The 22,080-nt window shown below is 40.9% G+C and overlaps 1 protein-coding gene across 1 annotated transcript; it reads right to left on the reverse strand.

The window, feature by feature from the left end:
• Positions 1-165: 165 nt before the first annotated feature.
• Positions 166-21,477, reverse strand: gsk3ab (glycogen synthase kinase 3 alpha b). The gene is made up of 11 exons (XM_074683640.1): positions 21,364-21,477; positions 21,075-21,260; positions 13,529-13,716; positions 13,287-13,370; positions 11,224-11,334; positions 5,549-5,679; positions 5,121-5,325; positions 4,673-4,768; positions 3,703-3,889; positions 3,046-3,123; positions 166-2,520 (listed from the first exon to the last, which is right to left on the reverse strand). Exons 2-11 carry the CDS (start codon positions 21,247-21,249, stop codon positions 2,453-2,455), a joined length of 1,323 nt encoding a protein of 440 aa, XP_074539741.1. The 5' UTR covers positions 21,250-21,260; positions 21,364-21,477; the 3' UTR covers positions 166-2,452.
• Positions 21,478-22,080: the final 603 nt, after the last annotated feature.

Below are 22,080 nucleotides of genomic sequence, written 5' to 3' on the forward strand. Positions count from 1 at the left end.
AAGATCTGTGAAGCAAACACACTGTACTAACAGGTGAGACCTGTTACACTCATACTGCACAAACACACATAGAGAACAGGAGACGGGCGGACACAGGAGATAATACACGTCTATGGACAGATTCATTGTTTCCCCTTTTCTTTCAGATACATACATACACACACACACACACACACACACACACACACACACACACACACTCAAACAAACACACACATACAAGGTGATCTGTGCCCCCTCCTTAAACCACAACCCCATAGATCCAGAGGCTTGTAACATTCCCTTCACATTGAAGTTAAATGGAAACCTGGAGTTCCACCTGTTGGCTAGCATGTGCATCTGCACACACACAGCCACTGATTGGAAAACACACATCGACATGTGGATATGAGTACAGTATCTTGGATGTGAAAAGTTTTGCATGGGACATTGTTGGACTGAAACTTGGGATTCAAAACAATTAAAAAAAACAAAAACTTATCTCTTAATTTTACCATCCTGGTGGGAAAGTAAAGATCCCCCCCGCCCCTCCCAAAAAAACACAATACAATAAATAAAAGTTATGACAACACTGATGAGAGAAAAGGGAAAGTCTTGAAGAGAGAGATGGAGGGAGAGAGAATAAAAATGAAACATTTTGTTCTGTTTTTTCCCCTCCTGAACCAGGGACTGAAATGAAATTGTATTTACAGACTGCGACTGAGGATAAACAGTCCGGCCGCTGCTGCACCGGTCTACTAGAGAAAAAAAATTACAAGAACAATATAATAACAATAATAACAAAAATAACAAAATAAAATAAAAGGTACTTGATATTTACAGTTTAGCAGTGAAAAAAGGAGGAGGAACAGAGGGAAGCAGAAGGCATGAGGGGTGAGGAGAAAAAGGAATGGAAGGGGGAGGCTCCATAAATTGTCGGGTTTTCAGGGGTTTGAGCATCATTTCCGGTCGAATATTACTAAGATTAGTGGAAGTCATATAGTGTGGTCGACTTGGGCTGAACATGCACATTAGCGTGGTGGAAGAACAAAAAAAAGTCCATGCTGACAGTGGACTGTCAGGGTGCGAAAATCAGTCAAGATCAGTTCCTACCATCATCACAGGACAAGAAGAACATGATATGAAGATCACAAGCTGTCTGTTTCAGAGGGGGCGAAGAGGGATCTGACAGATTTCTCTCCAAAATTAAACACAACTCATCTGAAGTCCTTTCCTTGCACGAACAACATTGTGAACACTCGCTGAAATGACAATGACGAGCCAGGCAAGCTGTCATCTGGCTGCAGCCTCTGCACCTAAAGTCATACTCCAACATCATCGATCAGATACGACAGATCACACCATGAAGTGACATAATTAACAAGAGGACTATTAGTCTTTCAGTGCCAGGCAGCTGTATTTAGATGCACCTGAAACCCCTCACTGACAGCTCCCTCCATGTACAGGTATGTAGCTGGACAGTACACTTTACAGGCCCCTTTGCTTCCCCTCTACTCCCTTTGAAAATGTGCAATATCACTTGAAAATAAAAATGAAACTCTTGGTTTCCAGCTTAACCAAAGACAACATGAGCTTATACCGAAGGAACTGAAGACTCAGCTCGTCTCAGTCACATTAAAAGCATTTCAGGAACCAATGATGAAATGAAAGCTTAAAGACAGGCTGTGGTGCCCCTTTTAGTAATAAAATTTAAAACCAACTTTCATCTAAAATGACAGACAGATCAGCCAATAATTTCTGCCATGCATCAAATATAGATTTAAAATAACTCCTCACATTAACCATTGGGCAGGATGGGCTGACAATACCACAGTAGAGTTCAGGGTAGAAAGTGGCACTAATGTCACAAATCTACAGGGTGTAGTATGATCAAACAGCACAGTCAGTCTGTGCTGGTTTTGACCCCACTAAAGGATGATTGTCAATAATACTCAGGCCTTACAGTTGACCAATCAGGACCGCTCTCAACAGCACCACGGCCACACATAAAATTAATAATGCAAATAAAATTAACATAAAAGGGTGAAAGTCACCGTAGATAACATGAAAATCCACAAAACATGTAGCACCCATCCTCCTCGTCTCACGCACATCTACCCTACCCAATGTAAAGTTTCTTTACCTAACAGGCCAGACGAGAGCCACCACGGACTTTGAACTGCAGCTTATAATTTGCCCAAGTGTGGCTTCCTTTACGTCCTCAAAAAACAATCCCAAACCTTCCCGAAGATTTCTGGAGCAGAAATTACTTCTCTACTGGAAATGGTTCAAACTTCAGGGAAAATATTGAACTGGGTGTCTATGTGGGTGTGTTGGTGTAAGTGTGTACAGTCATTTCCTTTTCTATCTTAAGGGTCTGGAGCCCAGGAGGGAGGTTGAAAGGAGATAAGAGCTGAGGAGAGAAAAGGAAATAGGGGAAGACAAAAAGAAAGGATGACAGAGGGATGGATGCTCAGGTGCTGTTGTTGATGGATCCAGGTGCTGAGCTGGGCTGGGCGGAACTGTCTGACACACTGCCCTCTGCAGGGAGAGAGAGGAAGAACAACCATTACCACATAGAGAGACATTATTATTTTGTGAGATAGTTATGTGTTAATGTGAGGGCTGTCAGAATAAATGTGAGGAAAACACACTAATAACACGTTAATTACATGGTAATAACACATCAACAACATGATTTTTACATGTTAATAACATATTGATGCAAATTACTTTGAGTTGAGTTTTTATTGTAGCAATAATAATCAAATATTTGGGTGAAGCAAGCACATTTGTCCACTCCCATGTTGCTAAGAGTATTTAAGACTCTGTGTGTGTTAAGGCTATTCCTAAGGTCAGAAAAGGGTCAAGCCTGATTTTTGTGCCTTGGAGGCCCAGTGAAAGTGACTTCTAAGGTAATATGTAATTAATTCATAGATAAACAAGTGCTCCAAGGCACCTCAATAAACATATTGATAAATGTATCAATAAAGCTCCTACACAGAACAACCCTTCAGTGAAAACAGCACCGTATCAGGCAATATTTTTCCCCATAGTGACACATACCATGTGAGGCAGGCGATGTCTGTGCACGAGCGTGAGGAGGAATGAGTGTGGAGTTCAACTGGGGCTGGATAGACAGCTCTGAGAAGGAAGAGGAGGAGAAATATATTAAAGACACAACAATTAAGGTCCAATGATCAGTGATGAGTGCCTGAGTATAGGGTCATTGGGCCTTGTTCGCCAATGAATGTGTAGAAATGTTCTTACTCTGCGCATACGATAAGTGCAAAATCACCGTCAGATTGATAACATGTGCGTACCAGCTGATTTTGTAAGTTTCTCACATGTGTTTCAATATTTAAAGTATGACTGTAGCGAAAATGCCTCTTTTTCAAAGTTATTTAATACATTTAGTAAACCTTCCTTTTTTCATTTAATTTATTAAATGCCTTTTCTGTGACGGGAAGTAGTTAAGATATATCATGCATTTAGTAAAGAGTTTGTGTTTACTAAGTTGGTCATCATCTGTGCATGGTCTGAGGAAGTTCTATTTTTGTTCCCTATGTATATTGATGAATCCCAGATTTGTGCTTCAAACATTTGTACACATGCTTTATACGTATATTATTGTGGAACACACTGTTAGTGGATGAGGCCCATTGAGAGTAAAAAACAAACACCAAGGCATTTGGGAGATGAAAAGAATGACAGGAAACTGACCAACAGGACTGAAGTTGAAGAGGAGCGGCAGTTCTCGTCCGCTGGGCAGGCGGGTGTTGGGCTGACGCAGCTCGTCGAAGAAGGCGTGCGCACATGCCTCCAGGGGAGACAGCCTGGTCACTGGCGTATACTCCAGCAGCCGAGAGCAGAGGGCGATTGCCTCTGGTGGGGTACGAGGCTTGAACACCTGATGGGAAGCGAGAGGAAGTTTGGAAATTAGCCACCATAGTGATAAAAACAATTCAGGTGCTGGATTTGACTGTGCAATAATTTCCTGAGAAATAATGTCGATCCACAATGTTTATGGTTGTCTGGGTACACTTACTGCCATTCAATTTGTCAACACAATACTTTTATTCCCTTTTTTGATTAAAATTGTAAACCGCTATAAATCAACTAAATGATCTCTTCTAATCCTGAAATCCAATAACCTGCAGCACCTGAGTTTCATTAGTATTTCCCTTCTGTGAATGCAGCGACTGAAGTGGGATGTCTCATGTTAAATATGACTCTTCTCTGGCCACAGCTGGCCTGGCGGTTTAAGCATACACGTAATATGCAGAAGCTACAGTCCTGATCACAGAAGTTTCTGGTTCACTCTCGGCCTCGACCGTTCACTGCACGTCTTCCCCCACTCTGTTATACAATTTATTTGCGCTGCTTTGCTGCCAATTATTCTGTACTGTCTTAGATTTGGAACAGTGAGAAACACTTCATCCACACGCAGATCACCTTTTGTGGTGACAGAATATCGAGCGAAACATTTCATAATGTTGAAAAGTGTTATTTGGATATCTTCATAAAATGTGTGGCTGATGTAGAGTCAAAAAACATCTCGGCCTCAATTTTGGTAATTCTCTTGAGTCTTATCTAACCTTTTGAAGGACAAAGAGATAACTCAAAGACATGTTCATCACAGTTTGATCATGTTTTAATCATGCTTTGATTAATTAGCATCGTGGAGGCTTACCTTTGTCCAAGGGTGTGCTTTGATCTGTGGGAATTTGAACTCTGTGTAGTTTGGGTTCATTTCCCTGATCTGCTCCCTTGTTGGTGTCCCCAGGACCTGATGAACAGAGGAAGAAAAAAAATAATTAAAACAGAAGAGTTAGTTTGTCCTGTAATGTACCGTCATTATCAAGTGTTCAGCTTGTGTTGTTCTTCTGATATGACTATCCTTTATTTAACAAAAGCTCTATTATGTTTTTTCAAAACGTTAAAATCAAAGTACTCGTGCCATTTCCTGGTGGGGTAGAAAGACTGTTTCTTTAATCTATTTTCAAGGCCAGAAACCAACTTTAGAAGCAAAGCTTTCACTGACAGTACTTTCTAATCCAAACTTCTCCCCACGTCTCTTTTCATCTACAGGCCTGTCAGCCGCTGGCTTTGGGCCACTATCTGCAGCACTCCTCCCGTACCTTGATGATCTCTACTAGCTGGTCCACACCGCTGTCCCCAGGGAAGATGGGCTGGCCCAGCAGCAGCTCAGCCAGCACGCAGCCGGCTGACCAGATGTCGATGTTGGATGTGTAGTCGGTGGCACCAAAGATGAGCTCGGGGGCACGATAGTACCGCGAGCAGATATAGGACACATTTGGCTCCCCCCGAACGAGCTGCTTTGCACTGGAAGATGAAGGAAGCAAGATGAAACAGACAGTTCAGGAGGAATGTACCTATCTACATAAAACTTTCATTTCTCAGTGACTCAGCGTGTAAGACAGAAAAGTAGGAAGACATACAATGGATCAACAACAGAGAGAGTCAGTAACAGACTCTGTACAAACAACAACTCACACAAAGACTTTTAGAGTTAGTGATGTGCTAAAACGTGCTTTGTTGTACTGACCTGCCAAAGTCACAGAGCTTGAGGATGGCCGTCTCGGGGTCCACCAGGAGGTTCTGCGGCTTGATGTCTCTGTGACACACACCCTGGGAATGGATATAAGCCAGACTGCGGAACAGCTGGTACATGTACACCTGAAGAAGACAGAGACAGTCGTCGTAATTAACAAGGTTTTACAAACATACAGGATCATTCTCATGTCTCAAGAAGAGTAGCTAAGCAGCGTCTGAGTTCATCCCAGTTCACTGTTGTCTTGTGTTTTTCCTGTTCTCATGTTCAGTCAGGTGAGTCGTGACTCCCTTATTGTTTCCTGGCTCCAATATTCAATCTGGGTTTTCAGAAATAAGACTTTTTAACACAGCACTGAATGCAATGTTACTCCTTTTTTCTATTACTCAAACATAATGAAAACTGTTAGGGATAATAAAGCTTAGAACAGACAAACTTCTCTCCACAGTATGCAACAATAATTCCTGACAAAATAATTGAATTGATACAATCTGGAGCTTGATGAGAAGCGGAAGAAGGATGGATGGCTTTACTATTTCAAAATAATGAATCTCAAAGTTCATTTACTTTTCTCCTAAAGCGACACTTTGAGAATATCCAGCTTCTGTCAGTGGGAGCTGTAGTTTGCTACAGGGTACACACTTGTGGTCACACTTGTTAAATGAATTGGACTTCAGGGCTAAAGCGTGCTTGGGCATGGTACAGTGGCCAGTGTATCATGGCTCTTAGTAGTAACTAGACGTTGGTATTTTGACACTCAAAACTATCAGAGCTTATATTTCTGCCTATAAATGTCTGGAGGAGAAAATATTAAAGGGTCATCTGTGGTGCAACTGCTGTTCATGACTTCTTTTGTTTTGAAAAACCTGCTTCGTTGATCTAGTGCACTGAGTAAATTCATGCAGTTACGACTCCTGGCTTTTATGTGTTTGGGCTGGTGAAGTAAAATGACCTCAGTTGACCAGAGCTTAGCTGGAGTCAGCTGAGGCAGCAGTTTCCAAGCTGGGGTCAGCTCCCAGTTGTAAGGTTAATAAAGAGTTAGAGGGGAACACATGGAACAGCAAGGAGGAAAAATGTCTGTAGAAACATTTACAGTCTATTCCACCAAATCCTTCAATTTGTAGAGACACATGGACTTGAATGTGGGTCAAAAGTCAGAGCTTGAAAAGAGTGACTGAGTCAAAAAGTTATGGAGTGAGTGAAACCACAGATTTTACCCTGATGTGTCCCACCTATTGAATCAGGTGCAGACCCTGGACCAGTCCCCAGGTATTTCACTATGTACACAGCAATGCAGACTGCAGGGTGGTTATTTTACTTAATATCATCTTTCTGCAACCGTCACAGGCAGTATGTTTTGAGGACAGAATGTAGCTAGCTGGTGTAGCCTGTAAGATGAAAATTAGAATTGATGTATGAAGGAAAGTAGCGTGTGCATTACAGATGCCCTGGAAGATAACAACTGCTACTCAAGCCCTGTTTACACGACAATGTTTCATCTGAAAACGCTAAAACGCAGTGAAAACTCAGTGAAAAAAATCTGCATTGACACGGAAACGCTGATGACTGAAAACACTGTAGTGAGCACCGCAGGCCTGTAGGTAGTGCTATAACTGTCTTGTCCAGAAGCCGCTTTTGTGGGTTCTCCACCAAAGTAGAGTTGGGCCGGTCATCTGGTGTATTGGGGAATACGAAGTCAAAAAGTGGAGCAACAGATGCAGATTTTGCTGAAAGACAGTCAGCAGATGCAGCAGATTGAGCAGCACAAGCACAACGAGGTAGTTTGTGACGATCGTACCAACGGTACTGTTGTCCTGTTGTATGCGAGCACGCAAGGCAGACTGTGACGTCAGCATTTCCACTGAAAACGCCAGCTTACTGTTTACATGGCAACGGTGTCGGGAGCGTTTTAGAAAAATCCCACTCTGGAGGCCGTTTTCAAAAGTTTGCGTTTTAGGTCGGCTGAAACGCAGTTTCCGTGTAAACGCGAGGCTGAAATGCAACAAAACTTTTGCGTTTCACCCTAAAACCATTGTCATGTAAACGGTCCCTCAGTTCAGAGGTACCCAATGCTTGTTGTGCAAACATCTTTAATGGTAACCTTCGGTACATGCAAGTTTATTTCCTTGCTTATCCTTTGCTGAGGTTAACAGTAAAAAAAACTATTCCTGTATCGAAGATTTACTCCCCACACATTTAAAAACCAATGAAAAAAATGGAACAGCCAGTTAAAAAACTTTTTTTTTTTTGATTTAGAGAGTTAGCCTGAAGTTGCCAGTGATTGTTAAATGCTGGTATCAGAGCAGGTCAGTGTCAGCCGGTACCAGAGGTTTGGTTTCGGACTTAAAAGTTTGATTGGTGCATGCCAAGTACTGAGCATGTATTCTGAGTGCAGTAAATTCTGTAAAAGCAGCTGTTGCTCAACAATGTCCAACAAGGATTTTGTGGGGTCGGAGCGCAGATGGCCTTATGGTTTAGGCCGTGCTTCATGAGGTTTGCCATCGTGCAGGTGGCTCAGGTTTGAATCCAGCCTGTGGCCTCTTTCCTGCATGTCACCCCCCACTCTTGGCCTGTTTCTCTATCCACTCTCCTCTCTACTATCCAATTAAAAGCACACAAGCCCAAAAAAAGTTTAAAAGAAAAAACAAAACAAAAACAACAAGGTTTTGAGGGGTAACTGTAGCCCAATGTGGACACACAAGAGCACTAGAAAAAAGGAGAACAAGCTGCGAGGTACTCCAACAGGAAACTCTAAATTCTGCATTCACCACACAAATGTAAAACAGGCTTTACACTCCAACTGGACTATTACCCAGCTTGATTACTTCTTCAAAGCCTTTTTCCAAAATCTTATGCAAGTGCCATTCACTTCTAGATGTGACCTAGATTTTTTGAAGGTTTCACTATGGATGTGGTGCGTGCTACACCCTGGAGGGGAGTTAGTCCAACAAAACAAGATAGGAGAAAGATCCTCCCTAAAGATATCCAAGATACCTATCCTTATCCAACCTCTTTTTGACATTTGACAATCCAGCCGAGGTCAAAAGTGCCATCCTCGAATAAAAAATGCTCGCAGTTAAGTGTGCATCCATTTAATGCATCTGTGGAACGCAGGCAGTGAGCATCTCAACATGACAAATCACCAGCATCATCACCGCTATCATCATTATTACCCTGATGATGCAGCAGCAGTAGGCTGGCCTCTGATTATAGAATGATTACTGATGTGATGATAGAGGGATGATGGCAAAAAAAGAGGCCAGAGAGGGAGAGGGGAAGAGGAGAGAAGTGAGAAAGAGGGAAACAATGAGCAACATGTGAAAAACATGGGACCCAGGGGACAGTGAGAGGGGGAGGAGGGACCCCAGGCATGCCGTGATGGAAGTGTGTCGCTGGAGGACGGAGAGATGACAGAGAGTGCGAGAGAGATTATCAGTGTGCATCTCAAAGCCACAGGGGAGCAGCAGGCGGAGGTAGAGAAATGGGCCATGAGACAGCTATAATGTTCTTTCTGCTGCATCAGACTCAGTAAACACACAAACACCCTCTCTCTGAAACGAGCACCCCTTCAGACAGGGAGCCAAGTGTATCACAAACACACCGATTCCCCTGAGACCATCATTTCTGCTTCCATAATCCCTAAACAGTGAGCAGTCTGTGAAACACTAACAGGAATGTACAGTGACTTTTTTACATCTACTGGCAATAACTGAACTCAATGTTACCATCGCTCAATAATTGAGGAAAATTAACTGATAAAAATTGCATAACATACTTCAATCTCATCCCTCTATTACACACACAATGGAGAGATATTGACTTTGCATTAAAGACCATGACACACCAGATGCATCACCGGTCAGGCTCAGCTCTGTCACAGCACAGGATCAGATGTTGGATATTAAAGTCAATGTGTCAACTCACACTTGCTAGTCAGAGACCTCCGCAACAGATATTCAAGGCTCCTATTTTTGCTGGATTCTGGAGCTGTGACTTATCAATAAACCAAAAGCAGATCGAGAAGTCGTGGAAGTCGTGTACAGAAATCACACTGAAACCCTGACTGTCTTTCAAAATAAGACCCACTGTTTGATTTATTCAGGTGATTTGACATCTCCATTCTTTTCCAATCCAGCTAATAAAAACTATGAAAATGAAGAGCTTAAATGTTAAAGTTTTTGAACAAAAAAATCCCGATTTAAAATTGTCAAACAAAAAATCCAGATACTACGATACACTGATTTTTTTCTCCCAACCCAAAGAGATACATTAAAGGGGACCTATCATGCTGATCTGTGATTTAATACTTACATATAAAAGATAAAGTTGAAAACAAGACCTTTCACCCCCTGAATTTTCAAAAAATTAGATTTTGTATTTTTTCTGATATCCTAGAACGAGATTTGATGCCTCTGAAAATAGGTCATTGACATTTGGCTTCGAGATTTCGACCTTCATAACGACACGAGGATCCTTTCTTTTTATTGGAGTAATCTGATAAAGCAGCTCCTCCTCTGTGATGTCAGTTAGTTACACAACCACCACAGAGGGATTCACCCACCAAGAGCCGAGTGTAAACGTATAAACTATACATGTTACAGTACCGGTTTGACTCACCACACTGAAGCGTCCTGAGATGATCTGTGTCGAGGTGGATTTTCTTCCTCCTGAGCTACAGAACCGTCCGGGTCTGCCTCGGGGTCCAATACAAAAGGACGTATCCTACACTCTGCCATTTTATTAGTGCTATCAATGCCTTACGGTGAAGTTTTGGCAAACGGCAAACTCACTTGGTCTGCTCCATTCAATGTGGCGATTTTGTAAATACTGCCATGCTGCAAAAACCGCCCCCTGGCTCGACCCCCTCCACCCCTCTGATAGAACCGACCAATCAGAGCACAAAGGGCTGTGACGTTGCGAAGTTACTGGAGGTCATTCTCAAAACGGAGCGTTTCAACTAAATCTTCAGAATGGCCTAAAATGAGGATATTGAGAACGCTATTGTGGGGAAATGAAGGAACTTAATGACTTGAACTGAGGGCAAAAATGCTTTACAGGCATCCTAGTCTGGCATAGTGAAAAGGGGAAACAAGCATATGTCCCATTTAAACAGAAGAAGCAACAACTAAAAAATCCGGATGCAGTACTACTCAATTTCAGTTTATACTTTTTGACACTTTCAAAATGAACAATGTCAGAAAATTTAACATGTTTGTCTAATGGTCAAATTATAAGGAGAACCTCCACAAACTAAACGTTCTTTTCAAAAGTCCTCCAAGCGTGTTTTTTCCGTCTCTTCCAAGTTTACAGTATAGTACACTTTGACTCATGGAGTTAAAGATGCTTACGATTCAAAGAAACACTGAGGCTAATATGGAAACTTGTGCTTAAAACTAAGCAGCAGGTAGGCTAAAAAGAGACAACAGGAAGCCTTTTCTTTCTTCTGGACACCAAAGAAATTAACCTTTCACAAAGGGGTCTCTCACAGGATGGTTATAGTCACTTTTTCTGAATGAGAGGGTTGTAAGGCAGCAGGACACACACAGATCTTTGCTACAGAATTATCTCAGACTTGTTTAGCAGCTGCCATCACAGTCAGATGTTTGTCTTTCGTGTGTTTTACAAAAGGCAGAGGTCAACACGCCACAGGACAGCAAGCATGTACTCACCTTAACATAAATGATAGGGATGGTGGTCTTGGCCTTGTTGAAGTGCCGAGCCACCCTGTACACTGTTTCGGGAACGTAGTCCAGCACCAGATTCAAATACACCTCATCTTTCTGGAGAGGAAGTAAAGAAAGAGGAACATCAGAGGATTGCTATGCAAGCTGCAAGCTCTGTTGGTATTTCTCAGTATTGTGCGATGAATCACTTCTTATTTTATATGAAGACTTTGAACAGTGACTTTTATCAAAAATAAACTTTGGTGAAACTCACTTGCACTTAACAATACAACAATCCCTGATGTTGGTGAGCCTTACATATTAACTAACACACACGTTTATTCAGGCTCCTCTTCACATAATTAATACTTTCACCATTAACTCTTCCCATGCATCATATAATGTATGAAATGCTATCTTTAACAGTGACTGAGTTCAAACACTGTGCCTGTCAGACGCTGTGAATTCATTTGGGTGATTTCTAAATATAATTTTTTTGAGTGATAATTAAAGAGCATACTGCAGGTTAAAATTTTCTGTAAATTGAATTTTGGTAAATTAAGTTGTAAATTAACATTTAAAATTGTCTTAAAGTTGTTGAATAAGTCAATCATTAATTTTATATGTTATACAATACAAGAAGACAAACGTTCACATTAAGACGGGGGTGTTTTTTGTAAAGCTGTCAAAAACACTCTTTTTTTTCAACATTGCATCATATTATGTAGAAGAGGTGACTCCAAGTTCTCCGACTTTGCTTCGATCTAATGTCGATAATAGGTGGTATTAAGTGAGAGCAGGCATTTTGGGTCTTATTTATTGTGTTTCTTCCAGTACATTATTCACTTTGACTATTCATTAAGATTGTTAAATATTGGGTTTACTCTAGATGCAGAAATACCAACTGAGCAGGATGCTGAGTCTGCTTTTTTTCCCAATAAGAAGAAAAACAGAGTTCGCTTTTTTGCTCAGGTTTGCACAGGTAAAGAGACGGCAATTAATTTCTGCAACGGTCTCAAAAAATGTGGCTGTCTGTGGTGCCCATTTTTGTCAGGAAGATTATGTGCCGGGTGATATGGACTTCAGCATGGGATACCGGAGCCAGGTCCGGGTGAGACTGATGTGGGTGCCGTCCTGTCAATACAGACAACTGCAGGTTCACCAGTAGCAGGAGCAGCCCCTAGCCTGGCTCCCAGCTGCAGATGTTAATAATAATTTGTCAGAGATTCAGTCATGTGTCTGATTTCAAACTTTGCTAGGCTGATGTGAACACAGCATCAGGCAACATATCGCTAGCTAACAGTGATCACTCACCAGGACACCTGCCCTGTTCTCCACTGGTTGTCTTCCCACCACAACTCATCTGTCCTCCTTTGGCCAATATTCCTCCTAATCCTGCCCTGTTTTTGGTCCTTATCTTGTCATCTTGTCTAAGTGACAGAGTCATGTTTATTGATGTTTAACAGAGGTAAAATCAGCAGGACTCTCTTCTGTGGCGTCACACTCAGATGCCAGTATTTCATACAGAAGTAAACACAAATGTACCGAAATGTCCCCAGGACACCCTGTGGTTTATTTGTTTCTGAATTCCTTTTAAAATATTCCACTGAAGTTATGTTTCTATAAATTACTTAACTGTTGTCTTTAACCTGCAGTATGCTCTTTAAATCACTACGACTTGAGATAATGTGACATAAAAATATCATCTTAATCTAAGGAGATCAGGACATAAAATTTTAGGCCTTTATAACATATAGTTTACAGAACAAAAGGTTAGCTTGCTTTCCAGCAAACATCTGCCAAGTTTGGCTGCTTCAGCTTGTCTTTTCTCTGAATCACACAGTCAAAGAAAAACAGCATCTTAATACTAATCTCAGGGTTTGGACACTTAAACTCTACTGAAGGAGTGTGATTCTGATGTACAATGAAGACTGATATCGACTTGTCTAAAACATGTCCATGAATCATCTGTGATGCATGCACCATTAAAGGGCTGGGTGTGGAGGCAGAGTGCCTCATCTGGAAACTTGAGTCCTACAATATAAAATGCCAAGTCAGTGCATACACACCTTCTCCCCACTGGAGTAGAAGAAGTAACGTAGCCTCACAATGTTGCAGTGGTCCAATTTTCTCATTATTTGCAGCTCCCTATTCTGCATAGGGAAAGAGGAAAAAGATTTAGGAAAGTCTAGGAAATGTGAAAACATCACCTTCATGGCATCTTGATGAATGTAAATGGTGAGCATTAAATCATTTTTGATCCAACTCAAACAACATTTGTCTATATGTGGGTTACTTCAAGTAAGCCCACCTTAAACCTCTTGTCTTGGAGAACTTTCTTAATCGCCACCATCTCTTGGCTGTCGATGAGGCGAGCCTGGTAGACCACTCCAAAGGAGCCATTTCCTATAACCTTTATGTCTGTGTAGGACACTTCTTGTGGGCGATCGGGACCCTGGCCCGGTGTGGCTACCACCGTCGTCACTTTGCCGCTGTCTCCTGTGGAAGAGAAAACCCACCATATCAAAAAACACTGCAATCAAACCAAGAAGTGATTTTTAGTTGTTTTTGAAGTGAACCCTCTGTTCCTAAGAGAGAGAAGTTAAACATCAACCTTCCTTCTCTGAACGGTGGTGGCCTGTGGTGTTTCCTCAGAAACACTACGCTGGGCTTATAATGAGCTCCAAGAAATTACAGCATACTCACACAGCTACACAGCTCCCCTGAGTTTAAGCAGCGTAGACCCTTTCCTCTATAGCAGACACACATATATGTGTATGTCTACTTAAGTCTTGATTGAAATTCAAAGCTGGCTTCTTATGCAACTGCAACATTTATTAACTAACAACTGTGATTTGTTTTCCTCACAGCCAGTGACGCCCAATTATTCCACTTACAGCCATGTTTTTATAGTCCGCTGGGTGTTGCTTAAACTCCAGCAACATTTAATTTCCATCCTGATTAGGAGTGTTTGGAGTCATGCAGACTTCTTCAAGCCTGGTTCATTCAAACTGTGTGTGTTAGCTGCTTCTATGTGTGGATCTGGGCTTATGTGTACAGCATTTTTCTGAGCCAAATGTCCTCAATCACATAATAAAGATATATAGCCAGGATAGGTGGATGTATCACTGTCACTGGAGTAAAATGACATTTGAAAAAATGTGTAGGGCTTGTCATTATTTGTTTTTCATCACTAACTTGTGTAAATAGAAAAATGATTGACATGAAACATGAAATGTATAACATTCCTAAAGCTGCCTTTATTTGCATTGAGTGGTAAAAACCAAACAAAAGTAGTATTTCTGAAGAGTAACACCAAACAAAACCAAAAAACTGAGCTGACTATAGAGTCACGAGGACAGGGATGTAGAACAAAAGCCAGAAAGCTATGATAATATCATGTATAGCTAAGGAGACAACACTGAAATTAGACTTTTTTTTATCCTACGTTACCACCATGGGACAAAATATCCGACCATTCAAGATCTTACAGTAACCAACAGCTAAAGTTAGGGTCAAGTAGCTGCTCGGGAAGCTCGTGCACGTGTCGGGTCAGAAATGATTTGACAAATCGGCACCAGAAGCAATGACACTGAGAGAGGAAGAAGAGCAGAGAAGAGGCCCGTTGCCAAAAAGGCTTGTCAGAGCCTGTGATAAAAATTGCGTGGACAGTAGCACACCCAGTAGTGCTACCATTTCCTGGGCTTGCTCACTTCGCTTGTCCAAACAGGACCCCTCCTGATCCCTAATAGGTCTCTGAGTCTCAAAATGGAGTGGAGACAATGAAGCATCTTGGTGACTCTCAGAAACTGAGTGAAGAAACCAAAACAGGGACTCAGCTTCCTCACTCCTCTCCTGTCTGTATGAATACTTTCACGTTAAGTTGTTATTTAATGAAGACTGAGTGTCCGATTGCTGCAGAATAACAAGTGCATTCTTCTATTTTTGCAGTTTTCCAGCTTAAACTTTCTCAAGCTTTGCAGTAAACAGCAGCCGGTAACACATAAACATGATTGGCCAGATCTGATCTCTGCCCCGAGGTCAGCAGGAAGTGCTCAGCTTTTCAAATCAGTCTCTGTACGAGTCCTGCACATTCCTGTTCTCCTGTATTTGCTCCTAATATCACTTTCCACCTCTTTTCAAACAAGTTACAGTCTGAGGGGAGCGCATTAAATATGGAGAAGCGGTGGCATGATAGTCCCTTGAATAATGAATGCAAAGATGAGCACTCTGCCCAGCTGTCAGTGAACAGCTTTGGTTTCTGATATGTTAACGCCTGGATGATGAGTAACAGAAAAGGACGAGTAGAGTGACTTTCATCACACCTACACTTACAAGCAATTAGTGTGGAGCTGTTTTTGAATGTGTTGAACAGTACTTTAACCTGATGAAGTAATTATGTGTGAAATTAAACCTTAGGTTTTATTATTAGAGCCTTGCTGTGCTTACATACCTGCTTTATCTGCTGATGTCTTCAAATACAAGATGAAAAATATATTTTGTAAACTCTCAGCACCATCACTCAACATGTAGCTATCTTGGTAATGACACGCTGATTGTCTCGTCATACTTTAAGCTTCATACGCACAATATCAAACAATTACATTGTTCAAAAAACATACAGCTTCTACAAAAATCTAAGGATTAGGTTTTCAGTAATCCATCTTGTAGATAGCCTGAAGTTTGCATGGCTGTTTGCAAAATAATGGAAATCCTAAAATGTGAAACAAAATCTACAATGACTCAAGTTTGAAAAGCATTCTGGGAACTTTTGTCTAACTTTTGTCGAACATTCCACTTTGAGACTTTATCCAAAATTTTTTTTGCTTTCGAAGGTAAGATGACCACTGTTCCTGGTTACTTACGGCAAAAAGACATCACAGACATCTCAATGAGAACCCAAACAAAGCAGTAGGCTAAGGATCTAGTGGTTTGCTTGACTGGGAGAACTGGGATGTTGTCATATATAAAGCTTTCAGATAACTACAGATCATGTTTTCGATCAGAAAACGTTTCCAGCTCATGTTCTTGCTTTGAGAACAAGTACTTACAACAGTTTATTTAACTATTATAAATGTGACTTATTTCAATGGTTAACTCTTGCTTTCTTTCGGCATCATCAGTCATTTATAACAGAGCTTTTTTCTGTGAAGTAACATGAGGCTGGGATCGACATGATTAACCACACAGCTGTTCATGCTAAGGTGTGCGTGAAGAAACACTGAATTTCATAATGACATTACTGAGATGTTTAAAATTAAGTGGATTGGATTGATTGACTGGGTCCTCTCTTATTTAAGTTCATTTATTTGATTCTGCTATTCAGAAAAACTTGGATTTTGAGGATTTTTTTAAGGATGCAACAACTCCCCAAAGCTAGCTATTGCTTAACAATGAAATCATAATTGTTTAATTCCTTAAAAAGGTTTTCCTTAATGAATGTTTGGTAATGCATCCAGTGAAAGTACATACTGATGATGCAACAATACAGTTGGTTTTCAAGTTAATATAGCCCCGTTTCCTCCAAGTGGTCCAGTTCAGTTTGTATCGATTCGGCACGCATTTTGTAGTGTTTCCACCAAGTAATCCCGGGATCGAAACGCTTTAGTAGAAGCGAGTATGAAAACATGCTTTTTCTTCTGGTGCCAAGTTTTGGTACCCAAAGGGTTAATCACGTGATCAATGCACCGGTGACTGGATGTAACGTTACATTTCAGACCCTTCTACAAGCAGCGCATATGATCCATGACATATGCTGCAGCCTGAAAAGATGTCTGCATGCAAATCAATCACGTTCTCTCACTTGTCTCTTCGTTCATTTTTGGCGGTTATATTTTCACATTATAAATTGGTATCAAAAAAAGTATTGTTCAGAAACCAGTATTTAAGTGAAGGTACCAGGGCCGGTGCCGTTATCCAAACATTCTGAATGATACCCAGTCCTACCCTTCCATTGGGGTGCCAGACATAACAATCCAACCCCATGAGGTGGAGCTACAACACTGCAGTCTGTTGACTGGTCGAAAGAATGGTCACTTTCTCCTTGCAGCACACAGCCTTTTCTGAAACAAAGCTTGATTGGGCGTTGTATGAAAGAGCTACATGCTAATCACCAAACAGGCAAATTGCTGGATGTCTTCCATCGTTGCCTTTTGTTTACTGTGTCATGTTGTCCTTCTTCATTGGATTTTATTACAGTCGCACTACTTTGGTGTCACGCTAATACGAAACTGATGAGGCTATCAGCATCCAGCTTACACACTGCCTGCCAAGAGGGGGCAGGGTTGAGTGTGGAAACGCAAGGCTGAGGCTTTACCGATCCAGACTGGACTGCTTGATGGAAACGGGGTTTATGAGGCATTACAGTGTATTTCCAGTATTTCATTTTAAGCATTAGAGGTACAACAAAAGGACTAGAACAGCTCCTGATTTTTATTTTACTTTCAAGCAGAAATAGTTTTCATATTTCCACATTCCTGGTGTATGAGGCAACATCAAATAAATCAGTAAATATATAAGAGCTAAATATTATCTGTGGTTACTGAAAGAAACATCTTCAGCCTTTCCTCTATTCACATCAACTGTCAGCTCACTGCCAAATGAACGCTTGTATGACTTTCCAACAGTAGATGGGTTTAGAGCGACCCAATGCCGACATCCAACCGGTAACCCTCTGTTGCCAGTCAGACTTAAACTTTCGTAGTAAGCACAAGGCTCTGTGCTTTTCTTAATTTGTAATTTATATCCCTGTGTGTTGTTTCATAGAGGTAGAATTACCTTGATGTAGAAAAATGAAAAATGTATGTCAAGAAGTTGACATACAGTCAGTTTGTTGTTTACTGGTCACCTAACAACAGTTTTAAACACGTCCTTTAGTCACCACTGTCATCTTTAAGTGATGCGTGAAATATGACACCAGTGTTGTCAGCTTCTCTCAACTTCAGCATACAGGGATTGGATATTTACTTATGGGAGGAGTTTCCATCATTTAAGCGAGTTGACTCACAAGCACAGGCAAACAGAGTCAATAGGGGGGAGACTCATAATACATGGAAGCTAAATGACCAAAAATACTACATTTTACAAGCATGTGTTCAACGGTGGGTGCAAAACCATGCCAGCAGTTAGGAGACCTATACTTTTGTGCATTGTGGTCATATTGCTCTGCAATACCCCAGATGAACTGCTTTACAGTGTGGCAGTGTGATTGATACACTAGTCGGATCGCTTATTATTCATTGGAGGACGTCAGCCGATGTTTGACGGCTCTGGAAATGACATAAATGCATAAAATATAGTTTGCAGCCTGGTTACATTATGGGGAGATGCATGTCAGGTTAAGTACGCAACCCTCTGCGTCAGAACAGGACAACACGAGCGCCAGGCTTTGTTGAAAGAAACGTGTTAACAGCCCAGAGTACTGACAGCTGTCGAATAAAAGATAAGAAAAGATGGGGTGCAAACCTCTGATTTCAACTCTTATTATCATCTATGATCAGATCATTTCTGATTGAAATCCTGTTAAAATTTCACCCTGTATGATTATTATATCACAAACCCACTTGCTGAGAAGTGAGAACTTTTCGCAGGCAAGAGATGATGACGTCTCTGTTGTTCCAGTATTGCAAAAAGAGCCAAAATAATTTCACAGACACCGAGGCCTGAGAATTGATTTCGCAACTGATTTTATTTTGGACACTTCTAATCACTTTGCCTCGTTCCTGTAGGCCACAGTAAGCCAAAATAGCAACATTTTTCCTTCTTTCTCCTTTTTCCAGAAGCCTCAGCTGGTCTCATAACTCCTGCTCTAAATGATGACTTTGTGTTTTTCAATTTTGCAGTAGACACTATTTAGCCTTCCCCATCAACACATTTTAGCTTAGTCTGTTCTCTGGCCTTCTAGTTTAGTTTGAAATAGTTATTTATTTGCTGCTAGTTATTATTACTGATTAACTTAAATTTTGCTTATTCCATACTTATTCATAAACTGCTCTCCAAAAATATTGGCTAAATCAAAATTATGCGCTATCAATCTGTCTGTGAATGGGATGATATCACTTGTAATGTTGGATTGGCAGTTGTGCAGAATTACTCAGGAAGAAAAACAACCATTTAACAAATTTTTACACACCATGTGACTACACCAAGGCAAGAAGTTATCTGGCTTCAATGTTAGTTTTACTGGTGCACATCTAAAATGGAAATCCCTTTTTTCCCTATTAATGTCCAGTGGATAGTTCATTTTGGGGGTGTGAAAACACTACATTCAGTGTGCACATGAAGCTGAGCCAGTCTAATGTTTATGATAAAGCCAGAATTTGGAAGCTGAGAAAAGTGAGCTTTCATTCAAACTAGAGCTGCACGATTTGGGGAAAAGGTGCGATTTGCGATTAGGTGGACAATATTGCGATTGCGATTGTGCTTGCGATTTAATAAAAAAAAGTTGTGTCATGATGAGTCTACAGGCTTGCTTGGTTATCATGGAGAAAAATCTGAATTGCATGTGCTGACATTGCGATTGCGATTGCGATTGCGATATCCTCTTTTGCGATTACATAATTGCGTGTGCTGACATTGCGATTGCGATTGCGATAATCGTGCAGCCCTAATTCAAACCTAACTAATGTGAATGAGTCAGTTCCCAGAAGGAATTCTCCCAATTGGCTGTATGTACTACATTCAGCAGGCATACTATAAAGCAGTTTGAGTCAACGCCAATGTTTAACTACTATTAATTTTACCTTTTATCATTTCACCAAACAAACTGCAGATGATGTTCTTCCTCTAAATGAGACATAGCATAAAAAACAGTTTGTCTTTGCTCTTTCAAAGGTATATTATCATGATGTGATAGACACCAGTAGATTTTTGTCTCAATGCTACTACTGCATAGCCAAATGAACCCTGAGCATTCTGCAAGTTCCTGACATCACACCAACAAATCTGATTGAAGGGACTTCCCTCATATTGGAAAAACAGAACTATTGAGAATGCCCAACCACTAATTTGGGTTAAGAGAAAAAAAAATCATATAAAATAAATTCAATTCATAACCTGTTTATAAACTGAGAGCTGCTAACACAGGTATGTTCGAGATAAGAAATTACAGTAAGAGGTTCATTAACGTGCTTGCACAGCTCACTATCCCCTATGAAAGATGACATTATGCCACTGATTTGTGCACAGGGCCAGCAATTTGTAAGTAGTGCGTAAATTCCTTAAGATGCGCAAAACACACCATAAGATTGTGAATATGATGATTAAAACTCGGTTGTTTGTGATTTTTGGATGTTTCCATTACTCTGGGCCACTGCACAACGGGATACTACATCAACCCTACTGTTGTAAAACTGTGTAAGATCAGGCTCAACCGAGGTCGACGCCTATTAAGTTATACCATATGATTTTAACCATTAAATGCTAGCAAGCCAGTAACTTCTAAATCTGATACTGATGATTGATATATCGAAGAGTCGCCTGACACCAACTCTACTCCTGGGTTACAATGCAATAGTAATGGTTAGGTAATGTTGTCCTTACATTGACAAACCCTTATAAATCCTCGACGTATCAACAGTAAAGTCCAAAGCTTGCTTCCAGTGGCTAACGATAATGTTAGCTGTGTGATAAAAAGCCCTTGATCGTAGTGGGTCCTTAATGAAAAACACAGCTAGCGTTAGCCGAACAGCTAACCCAAGTTAGCTCACCAGCTAACAGCTTGCTTGCTAAGGTTAGCTCCGCGACAAAGATCGACATTAAATCCACTCCGAAATAATTCTTCAAAGATATCGTACAGCCAATGTCTTTGTAGGAACAAGTAAGATGGACTGACGATGCGAAAATAAGCGTATACTCACTGGGCAGTTTCAAATTCCCAAAGCTCGTCGAGCTGCTCCCACTGGCTTGTGAAGCCCCAGTTTTTCCTGTCGAGCTTCCACCGGCTACTGCTGATCCGGCACCGGCTGCAGCGGATCCGGGAGCTCCGGGAGGCTCAGCGAATGAGCTGGTCCTGGGCCGCCCGCTGCCGCTCATATTTGTGTGAACTAAACCCGGAGCAAGGTTGAACGTTAACAGCAGCCAGACCGGTAAAGACGGAGACTAACTATCAGTGGTTAAATTTACGATATAAATATAAACCACACTTACAGCGTTCTGTATGGGTTGCCCGTCTCCCCCTTTCTTTCTCTGTAGAACGGTGATGGTGGGGGGACTGGGGAGTTGACGCACAACGACGTAGAGCTCGCAAGGGTTAATGGGAAAATGAGTCATTGGTGACTTCGAGTACACTCAACAGAAGCAAGCAAACATTGACTTCAAATAAAAAGGAAAAAGAAATATATCACACAAATGTAGAAAGCAAAAACATTGCTTTTGCGTCAAAAATATAAGTAGAATAATAGAGTAAAATGAAAAAAAGGCTTTAAAATCTGGCAATTAATAATACCGTAGTGTGCTTGCTAAATGTAAGGTATTGGACTGATTAAAAACAAACAAACATTTTTTGTATTCGGTGGTGAATTTCATAGAAAAGGTGTGACACAGACTAAAACCTTTTGATTGAAAGTTATGTTTGTTTCCTCGTTAATTATCATAGCTTACAATAGTGTTTGAGTATCCGTGACGTAATTCCTTTTGACGCATTTATGTTCAATCTTGCCCTTAAAAGAGTATTAAAAAGTCAACTGTAACAATCACTTAAATAAATAGAAACTTCCCTTTTCATGCCTGACTAATACAAAATTTACTAGATTAATAAAGGAGAGAACAGAATCGAAAACTGAAAACTTTCGAACAAAACAAAATATTATTTAAGAAAAAGATGCAAAACTATTTTGTCTCATGGTAAGATCAAGTGTTTTTTTT

This window comes from Halichoeres trimaculatus, unplaced genomic scaffold, assembly GCF_033239565.1.
Source record: "Halichoeres trimaculatus isolate MK-OKI-2021-1 unplaced genomic scaffold, fHalTri1.1 fHalTri1_scaffold_12, whole genome shotgun sequence".
Taxonomy (NCBI): domain Eukaryota; kingdom Metazoa; phylum Chordata; class Actinopteri; order Labriformes; family Labridae; genus Halichoeres; species Halichoeres trimaculatus.